Source organism: Nilaparvata lugens, chromosome 7, assembly GCF_014356525.2.
Source record: "Nilaparvata lugens isolate BPH chromosome 7, ASM1435652v1, whole genome shotgun sequence".
NCBI lineage: Eukaryota > Metazoa > Arthropoda > Insecta > Hemiptera > Delphacidae > Nilaparvata > Nilaparvata lugens.
Window position 1 is genome coordinate 42597174 of NC_052510.1, and position 11656 is coordinate 42608829.

The 11656-nt window shown below is 33.2% G+C and overlaps 1 protein-coding gene across 1 annotated transcript; it reads left to right on the forward strand.

Moving 5' to 3' along the window:
• The first annotated feature begins 44 nt into the window (after positions 1-44).
• On the forward strand, positions 45-10746 carry LOC111051092. The gene is made up of 5 exons (XM_039432811.1): positions 45-299; positions 1108-1265; positions 4251-4363; positions 4949-5090; positions 8326-10746. The coding sequence occupies exons 1-5, from the start codon at positions 297-299 to the stop codon at positions 8807-8809; spliced, it is 900 nt and encodes a 299-aa protein (XP_039288745.1). The 5' UTR covers positions 45-296; the 3' UTR covers positions 8810-10746.
• The last annotated feature ends 910 nt before the right edge of the window (positions 10747-11656 follow it).

Genomic DNA, 11656 nt, shown 5'->3' on the forward strand with positions numbered 1-11656 from the left:
AATTTAAGTTAGTATTATTATTTAGATTTGTTTCTGTTGTCTGGTGTAGGAGGCACTGAACTGTGACTGTCAAAGTTAAAATTTTAGGTTAGTTTCTTATTGTTATCGTTTGTTATCTTCATTATGTTATTTACATTTCAACAAATTCATCTGATTGCTCAATATTTTATTTTATTTGAATCCTAGACTTCTATAGAGAAGTGCATTCATAAAGCTATCATATTTTGAAATATCCTTGGGGCAAAATAGTTAAAATTTATGTTCACTGCTTGGCTAGGTCAAAACACACATGAACAATGGTAAGTACGGTAATAATTTTTCAAGAATAATCTCGCTAACTTAATATAATTTTAATAGTTACATTTCTGTCAAAAAAATAAGAAATTGTCAGATGATTAACTACTATTATACAGGTTTCAATATATTTTTGTATGCAATCTATTTGACACAAGATTGAATGATGTGGCTTCTTGTGAGTGGCTCTGAGTTTTAGATGATCAACACTGCTGACTGCTGTTCATCATACTTCTGTATTGCCAAATTCTTTACTTAGAACAATTCTGAAATTTTACCTTTAGAATTATTGTGTTACGTGGATGATTTACCCCCTTCCCTCCGTAGCCACCACTAGGTCTTACTTCTTTTTTTTTACTTCTGTTGTCTTCGCCGCAGTCTGCTGACCAGGGAATCGTCATTGTCCCTTGAACGGGGTTAAAGTAGAAAATAGTACAAAGCAACAATTGAGCAAAAAAATGTAGTTATATACCTAGTTAAGACGGTGAGCCCTTATCATCAAATAAACTTGTCATTAAATTTTTGGTTGCTATCAATTTAGAATGATATTTTGGTCACAAAATCACAAAAATTAGCAAATAAGTTTACACCAAGTTAGCTACAATTGTTACAAATTTAAAGATAGGCCTACTGTAATTTTGGTTTGAATTGACAGAAATATTAACATTCTTATCTTCATTTAAGTCACTTATGATTTAGTTAATAATTAAGAGTATTAGCTATTCAAATATTTGATATTGTTCAGAATCTATTAATTTATATGCGCTATTGCGTTTTTAATATCTAAAATAACCTGAAATTATTTTTTTTAAGACTCTTCCATCACCCCCAATGGCTGGCTGTGTGAACAGTCACACTGACATTGCAAAAGAGAAGCAATTGAAAGTATTTGTCAAACAAATGCTGGTTCATCAAACGTTTGAAGCGGTTTACCAGGAGAGGAGATGGAATCAAACTGTGAATGCTTATAGGTAAAATTTGACTGTTTCATTTTTATCTATAGTAGTGATAACGTAATTCAATTAGCGTACAGTAGCTCAAACAATAAAAACATATTCGCCTTTATTCAAAATCTCTTCAAGTTTTGAACCCTCAAACCCTGCTTTCCAACGATATCTGTCCTGTTGTCAGGTAAAAATACCATAGGTTCATGAGGGAATATTGGCTGAATAAAATAAAAGTACAGTAAAAACTCTCACTAGAACAAAAACCAATGATAGATTTTCTGCAATAGCTGAAACTAGTAGTTATCAGTCCATTCCCTATCTATCAGCCTATATAGTCAGCATTAGTTAAATTGGTTATATTAAAGGGAATGCTATCAGAGTAAGATGCTTCTCACTATAGTGTTTCATCTGCCAGAGCTCTCGCCCTCCAGATTTAGTCCATTTAAAACAGCCACCGACTTGGAGGTATATGTGGTGCAGAGAAAAGTAGGGTTACAGCTGCGACGATGTTGCCGTACTATTACGGCTTTATTCATCACTGTAAGTGGCTGATCTCCTTCGATTACTGTGTTCCACATATCCCTTCAAGCTGGTGTTCTGAATGGATTATAGAGCTCTGATTCCAATAATAATATTAATAAAATCATCATTCTTGAACCGAAAATCAAGTGACGAAGCAGTGTGTGACTACATAACCTTATCTTTTGGACAACATTAACATTTTATCAAAATTTTTGGAGAGAAATAGTACAGGCTCAGCCTAGTTTTCCTCCAATGTCATAATTGTATTATGATTATAGTATTTTATACAATAAATGAATAAATAAATTAGTTTCTGTTCATGGCGTGGTCATAGGTATGGCCACAAGTGAACAAGTCAAGAACATAAAAAACAATCATAAGACAGGTCAAGAACAAAATCACACAAAAAGCAGCAAGCAGAAGAAGCAGCAAGACTAATGCAAGAAGTATTTACTCACAGTCTGAGGATCACAATCATAAAACTCCCTCATAAAATAAAAGGGATTCTCCTGAGGGAAAGCCCTCTTCAAGACCATCTCTGGCAGAGTCCTGGCTGAGACTGGCAGCTTCTTCAAAATTCTTGCTGGATGCTAGATGAGGCTGCTCTGGATCCTCCCCAATCCACAATTTGGCAGGTCCAGCCTCAGCCTGCTTCTGGTGCCATGGTCATGCACATCACCCCTGGTAGGCAAAGTACGGACAATGTGGAATGCCATTATAGCTGACCTGTAAATGTAAAGATGAATATAGTGAGAATCTTTTCACTCACAAAAAGAGGCCTACAATGTGCTAAAAATTCTACCTCACAAAGAATCCGGATGGCCTTCTTCTGCACCAGCAGTATATCTGTCACCTCAGAGGCACCACCACACAAGGTGATACCATAATCTTATGCCATCACACTTTGAAAGGAGGCAAAGTAACACATGCGGAGATGGGCCTCCGGTACACATCTCAGGCTCGTGAGCAAAAACAGCACCCTGCTCAACCTGCCACAGACTACCTGAATGTGCCCGCCCCAGGAAAGCTCACGGCCCAGAGTGAAGCCAAGGAGCTTCACTGGAGGGAAATCATATAGTACTCCATTCCTGAGGCCAACCACAATTCTTTGGGTCTTCTCGCCATTGAGAAGGAAACGATTTGCCCGAAACCAGTCTGCAACAGCCCTCTCAGAAGCACACATCTTTCGCCCAGGTCAGTCATGTCACCAATGATATTCAGCATTGAGGTGTCATCAGCATAACACACCACAGTCCTGTCTCGAAAAGGGCAACATCATTAATCATAATGAGAAACAGGAGAGGCCCCAGTACAGAGCCCTGGGGGGCCCCACAGCTCACTGTGAACAATGACTTCACAATGCACAGAAAGTGCAATTGAAATTCACTACGAGTTGTATATGTATATGGATGACTTTATGTTGAGACAAATGAAAATGATTGTTTCTCGTTTGTGCCAATCTCTGTTGAAGGTAGGATAACGTCCATCCACGTCAAGTGCCCCAAACATTGTCGAAAATGTCGGCAGGCACCGACGGTAGCCGTAACGCTTGACAAAATTCATTACGAACACTCCAAATATTGATATTATTCATACACACTAATCAACTCATGTTGAATTTCAGTCGCACTTCTATTCTTTCCAGTTGAAAAAACCGGATTTTTTAACTACGTATTTTATACAGACACCACGTATTTTTCAACTGCTCTAAATTGAATTTACTGCTCTGCCACCTGGAAGATTTACTACTGAACCTGTAAGAAAGTTTCCTGAAAATTTTAGTCTTTTCTTTTCACGTAAAGAATTATAAAAAATAGTGTAACTTAACTTGATTTGGAACAATCCTCCTAGCATTCTTATAATTAAATACACCCCACTGTAGTAATCTATGCATAATCTAGACATTAATTACTATATTGAAAAGTACAGTTGGACCTCTACTAACACTAAAATAGATTATTACATTTTTGACAATACTACTGTTCAATCCAATTTCTTCAAAGGATGGTCTGCTTCTTTATAAATCTTATCAATTGAGTACTTTTTATAAGGCTACTTGAATGTTTAATTACAGATATATCGTGTTTTATATGATACTGGTACTAGTGATTTTTGTAACTGAATCTTATCAAGTATCTTTGAGATTAATTTTCTCTAGTTTTATATGAACTTCAAACAAGCTATGATAGCTATTCAAGCGTTATGAATCAACTATTTCTTTATCTTGATCCTGAATGACTTAAGTGGCTGAGAATGCAGTCATTACATTTCCTGGCACTGCCTCGTTGATCTTCTTGCAAATATATTCAAAATTCCACTCATAACAATTTGTCTCATGCAGTTCTATTCAAATTTTATTCATTTGTCTTTTGTTGATAGTTAAAATGTCTTAGGATTATTTTATAATATAATTTAGCTTAGATTATGCTCTTCTATTGCACAATCATCCATACTTAATATTGTGTTTTATTCACTCATTTTTTCTAGAGATCTGGTGGTGATACCTAAAGATGGTAATGAACAATTTCTGAAAGACTTGGAAGTGGTCAGATCGAGACTAATTGAGTTCTACAAAGGATCAAAATGGATTGGCTTAACTCGTGAGTATATTTCTAATTTGTTTCTCATGCAATAAGTATTGTGGGTATGAATAAAACTTTGGCTGAGGTTGAAGATTTAAGATATTTTTATTGCCGCAAATGCATAGTCAAGCAAAATCATAAAGACAAACATGATATCACATAATTCTCAACCCAGATTGTCAAACTTTGAAATTGTTCATGCTGTAGATACAAAATTAGCTTGCCTCAGGAGCCAATTCTCTTGTTTCTTGTTTTAGAATCTCCATTTATTTTTTATAATTTATTCTATTGAAATTAACTTAATTTATCTAATTTAATTTTATCTTAATTCATTTTGTTTGATATTTAAGTTTATTTCTTAATTTTCTCGCCGTACCTGATTTTCTTGTGTTTAGTACCTATCCAATCTTTTTCGTCTAAACTATTTTATAATTTATTCCAATGTTCGTCGTTTTCATGATGGGATACGAAATTTATTTCAGAGTGAGGCATAATGTATTTTATAATCGATTATAAAAGTGATTATATTTTATAATCGTATTTAGCTTTTGTTCGTGCATTTCTTCGTAGGTCTACTTGGAAATCGAATATTTCTTGTTTCAGCTCCAACTTTGATAGGTGCTCCTGCTGGGGGATTCTGCCTCTGGTTGAATCTAGAGAACACCGCTTTTGGGAAGCACAAGTTTCGAGTGAGAAGAGTCAAGTTCTTCGATAACGAAATCTGTCTTGAGATCAAAAGTACTAGGTAAATAATCTTTTCGGGAATCAAGCCCTTATATAATGTAGAGTTTGATTCAAGATTCGTTTATTGTCAGAACATTAAAAACAATAATGCAAGACATCGTCAAAAAATATACAAACAATCACAAATTTAACAATAAATCACAAGTCATAAAATTACATCACATTATTAAGTATTTCAAACTGTAAGGTTAGCAGTCAATTAAAACAAATTCAACATCAATATATCACAGGTCATAAAAATTACAAATTACATCACATTATTTATACATTACATAAAGTAATTTATACTGTAAGGACAGCAGTCAATTAAAATATTTTTTACACAAATTTTGAACTATATAATCTCAAGCTCTTTTATTTCAACTGGAAACTTCTTATTGTACATTCTTTTTCCAAACTCAACAAAACTATTCAACATAATGTGGTAGTTACACTGAGTCATTCTGAGTGCTGTAACCTGTCTAGTAAAATGGTTGTAAACATTACTATTGATTGGAACACTGTTTACATTTTTATTTGTGTACATCAAGCATTCAAAAGCATACAGTGCAGTAATTGTCATGATTTTGAGGTTCATAAACAATGGTTTACCATGGGTTCTACTATCCTTATTACAAATTACTCTAATAGCTCTCTTTTGTAATATAAAAAGCTTCTTCACATTTGAGTCTCTCCCCCATGCAACAATACCATATGCCAAATGAGACTGTGAATATATGCATAATAAACAGCAATAAACACATCAAGACTTACAATATGCCTTAATCTGCTAAGCATAAAAATACTTCTAGATACCTTACTACACAGTAAGCTGACATGCTTTTCCCACTTTAAATTATTTTGTAATGTGATGCCCAGAAACTTCACATGATTAATATTACATCGGCCACTTAAATCGAATTCCAACAACTGTGTTTTGTCTTTGTTGAGACAAAGAGAGTTTGCAGCTGTCCAGTCTTCGATAGTTGCATTGATAAAATTTAGGATATTCATGTTGTCAAATTTTTTCTCACACTTGACTTGTATTGCTAGATTATCAGCAAACATAAACGCCCTGACATCACTACCACTTATTGCTGCTGGCAGGTCATTTGAATAGATAATAAAAAGTATGGGACCAAGTGTGGAGCCCTGGAAACTAGAGAAAGAACCATTGTGAATAACTGTCTGAAATCTATTACTTAAGTAAGACATTATAAGCTCTATAGATAGATCATCAAACCCATAAAACCTGAGTTTTTTTACCAGAATAACATGTGAAATGGTATCAAAAGCTTTTGACATGTCATAAAAGCTACTCGTAACCTTAATTTTTCCATCTAGCCAGCTAATTCCATGATCCTCAAAAACTCTGAGATAGCTCTATTGCTTCTGTAACCAAATTGACTATTAGCAAAAAGTAAGTTGTTTTCAAAATATTTTACAATTTGATTATACAGTATAATTTCAAAAATCTTAGCAATTATAGGTATAATAGACACTGGCCTATAATTATTGTAGTCAAGAGGTGAACCTTTTTTCAATAATGGAATCACTTTAACTAATTTTAAGCATTCAGGAAAACCCCCATTCTCAATACACGTATTGAAAAGGTAACTCAAAACCTCACAACAAATGAATGGTGCAGCCAATTTCATTATAGAAGAATTCAAACAATAAAAATCTAGACAAGCACTATTAGGCCTACTAAGAGACAATACAGCATTATACACTTGTTTAACACTAATAAATGAAAAAGAAAAAATATTATTATAAAAACATTTAGTTTGAAATTTTCAAGATAAAAAGAGACATCATTAACACTGAACAATATTACTAACACTCTCAATAAAAAATCACTAAAACTATAATACTATAAATATTTCGAAGTGAGCTCTGAATTCACAATGAGTTTTAGAACTTAAAATGTATACACAGTTGGTCAAAAGTATGGAAACAGCTGAATATTTCTCTCACAAGGAACTTTGTAGATATTTCTGATTGGAGATCCTATTTGAATAAAATAATACTTACCTGTCGCATCAAAATGTTTGTTTGCGATCTTGTAACAGCCATTTTGAATTCAACTTCATTTTTTTAAGGGGAATGTGGTCTTATGATACATGATCTCAATGCAGAATTTCAAGAGAGAATTAATGGCGAAAACTGCACATCGATATCGCAACAGTTTTAAAATTATTCACATTCAAAAATACTAATAAATCGTACAAAAATGGAATGATTACATAGAAAATCTAAAAAAATCCAAACTATCAAATTCTACTTTTACAAGTGAAGCAACGTAGGTAAATAACACGTACAGTAACATCTTACCACTTTGTACAGAAACGTTTGATCTGCCAGACTTTTAATGTACTCGTTTATTTTAATTTTATACGATTTGATAGTATATTTAAATATTAATAACTTGGAAACGGTATGAGTTATCGATGTGCGGTTTTTGCCATTCATTTTTCTCTTGAAATTCTGTGTCGAAATAATGCATTACAGGACCACTTTTCCATTTCAAAAAATCAAGTTGGTTCGAAAACAAACTATAATTTTTGAAATGTAGATTTTCAAATAGGATCCCCTATCGTCAAATTTCCCTTTAAAAAAAAATATTTTGCTGTCCCATTACTTTTCACCAACTCACATTATAAAGTAATAGGAAGGCATTGGGGCCACATTTATTTTCTTAAAGTAGTTTATAGTGATTCAAATCCGATATATCTTTCTTAATATTAATTATTGTTGATTCAATTATATCTCAAATATATTACTTTTACCAAGAAAATATAAAATTTTCACCAATACAGTAGAAACAACCTATTTTTTTAGACATGTAACATTATCAAATTTTGGGAATGGAATAGTTCTGGGCCAAGCCTATTGTTCCTACCCAATCATATTTATATGATTTTTTATTCAAGAATAAATAAATTCTAAAAATATTTCTTTTCATGATTTAAAAACAAATTTCATATTTGAGATCAAATATTCTAGTAGCTCATTAAATTTTACACAGTGTACAAAAAAAACAATTTTGAAATCTGTTTACCAAGTTGCAAAGTTGAAAAAGTACCTATATTGCTATCTGCTTTATCTAATGATCAGGTGCTGACTTTATAACGTGAGTCTTACTATAGACCTAACTCATTCGAATGCAATAAGTGAACTACAAATCAATGTATTAAGAAATACTTCACAACGTAATCATGCAAATTGACAATTTTTTCTTCATTTTCCTTGCACAGTGAAATCGACAACCTCTCAACGAGCACAGACTCTGACGTCACGGCCAACGGGAGTCGAGAAACCGAACAATCAACAAGCGAACCCTTCGACGTACAACTCAAAGAAATCTCCGCCTCAGTGCTCGCACTCCTCACCAGGGAAAACGCTATCGAAGCTGCCAGATTCCTCTCCATCCTGATCGCTACCCTCATAACTGTTTTCACAAAAATCGTTTACAATTCAGGTGATTTCACGCTGAAGCTAATGGATAGACTCATTAGACTTGTGCAAGTTATGATGCCGCTGCTGTTGAGTATAGTAGATCTCTTCAAGAAAACCATCGGAGGATTCCTGATCCTATTGTCCATGATGTGGAACTCGTACTGGCATAGTGGCGGTCCTGCCCCGCCTCCAGGCTTTAGACCCCGCGCTTTGGATTTCGGAAATGATAGGAAACGTTATCAGCCACAGCCTAGGCACGGATATCAGTATCAACGATATTGATTACTGATTTTTATATTTGTTGTTCAGTCACGAGAAAAAAGCTTGATATTGCAGCGCCGTAATAGTAACATGCCTACCCGAGTTTTTTCTCATAACTGAACCATCTTCTATCACTGATATTAAAAGTTGATGTATGACAGATTATATGAAGACACTGCACAAGGAACAATCTCGGTGGTATCAGCGATATTCATAACTATAATTTATAGTTAATAATTCGAATTCATGCGTGATAACTGATATTGATGGGTGATTAATGCTGTTGAAAGATAATAAGTGCTATTGATAGATGAGTTTCTCTCATTGATAGATTGAGGTTCTATTGTTTTCTTATATGAAGCACTTCGATGAGGTTCTCAACATCACCTTTAATACTGATATTGTTAGCTTACATGATAATTGATGGTAGTGTATTTGGTCAGATAGTTTTGATGATGTTTATCCATGTCACGTTTATCAAGAATAAGAATGTTAGCTGGTGTAGTGATTGTTGCAGCAAATATGTAACTCTTCTTTCAAAAAGAAACCGAATAGCTGTAGAGTATTGGCATATCTTTCTTGAAGATTAATTGATTCAATTAGTTCTATTCATTGATTATAAGGTATATAAAAATATGAAATAGTAAATGATTTTCAGTTTATAGGGTTGGAACTTTGACGTGTGAGTTTGTCTAGTAAATATTGCAGCAGATATGGTTTTTTTAGTTACTATTCATGCTTTTTCAGATGTAATTGAAAAAAGTGTTGGGATATAGGGCTATGCATCCTTTTGTGTGTTTTGAGCATAAAAACCCTAATCCGCAGATAAGACAACAGATTGATATTGAATACTTGGTCAGTCTAAACCCTAGGATAAAACTTGGAATTCCATTGATACAGGAATATTGACTATATTTTTCATACGGAAGCAGCCGGCGGGCGATGTAATTAATAATGTTTGTGTATCTTGAAGTCAGCTTTTCCTGTAATGCAGGGTCTTCCCAGCTAGTCAATTTTTTGACAAATGACTATAAATGCACTGTGATAATAGTTTTATATACGGTATCTTCTTGAAAAATATAATCAAGTTCCAGAGAAACAAGGTTAAAAAATTTCTGGAAGACTAACTTTTGAAACTAGTAGCTTGATATTAACTTGAAATTTTGGCGAAGTTTATGAATTTCTCTTCAACTAACAATAATCATTATTCCTTTTTTTGGAAAACCAATCAGTTTTTTATCATATTTAAACTGATAGCTACTCATTTACTACATTCTAGAATGTATTTGCAGCAATACTGTTTGTTTTTATTATTAGTGAACTACAGATAAATTAGATTGAACCGCTATTTATAATAAACAGCTTCCAGTATCATGATGGTATTGAGGAAATTCAATGTAATGTGTTTCTTACTAACAATAAAATATTATGAATCATATTACTCATCATATTCAAATTAGAGGTAAGAAATAGGGAAACGTTTTGTGGTTTGGATCTTTTGTTTGTTATTCTTTGGGGATGTATATCTATTTTATTGTTGTAAGACCGTAGTTATTAGTTTTAAATATGCTTGTGAGCTTAGTTACATCACATAATCTAATAGCAAAACTTTTACAATTTTTACCTTGTTGAGAACAAAATTGTTTTACAAATTATTATGATATAATGAATTAGTTTTTTATTAAATTTTCTTTGGCAATACCTGAATCATGTTAGTATTAAATGATTAAAACATGGATACATTTACCCTGGTAAGGTATTTTATACTGACTTGGATCACAGAGTTTCAGTTACCAACTTGAGTTTAATTATTATCATGCATGAATTTTTTAATAGAACTTCACTATTATCAAATATATTTATAAAATAAGTTTTTATGTTCTTCGCACTCTCTGTTGATTATTTGGATTATTGTATTTTTCTATACTTTTATAGTTATTAAACAACTATGTGTTATTGAATTCATGTGTATTAAGTTTATTTCAACTACCATGATCCCTGTAACTTAATAATACAATTTTCAGAAAATGTTTTTTCCAAGTTCCAGTAACGTAACTTATTTTTACTTTCCTTGCCCTATTACCATAGGTAAGGAAAGTATTGCTTTCCGAAAAAAATTAAGGTACCCCAATTTCTAAATTTCTATACGTTTCAAGGTCCCCTGAGTCCAAAAAAAGTGGTTTTTGGGTATTGGTCTGTATGTGTGTGTGTATGAGTGTATGTGCGTCTGTGTACATGATATCTCATCTCCCAATAAACGGAATGACTTGAAATTTGGAACTTAAGGTCCTTCCCCTATAAGGATCCGACACGAACAATTTCGATCTAATGCAATTCAAAATGGCGGATAAAATGGCCAAAATGTTGTCAAAAACAGGGTTTTCCGCGATTTACTCGAAAACAGCTCCAACGATTTTGATCAAATTTATACCTAAAATAGTCATTGATAAGCTTTATCAACTGCCATAAGTCCCATATCTGTAAAAATTCCAGGAGCTCCGCCCCATCTATGCAAAGTTTGAATTTGGATTCCCAATTATCAGGCTTCAGATACAATCTAAACAAAAAATTCCAATTGGAAAAGATTGAGCATGAACATCTCTACAATTAATGTTCAGTAACATTTTCACCTAAAATTTTAAATAAGCTCGAAATTCGAGAAAATTTTATTATTTCAATTGCAAACAATTTGGCAACTGTTGATTCTATTAAATCATTCACTATGAAGAGATAGCAGACTTCGTGTGTCACCAGCGTCATTGTCCTGTCATCAGCTGGCTTGGATCTTTGAATAGTAGACTTTATGCGCGTGAACACTAACGTCAGGTGATAAATTTTCATAACTGCAAGGAAAGTTGTGTGAGTGCG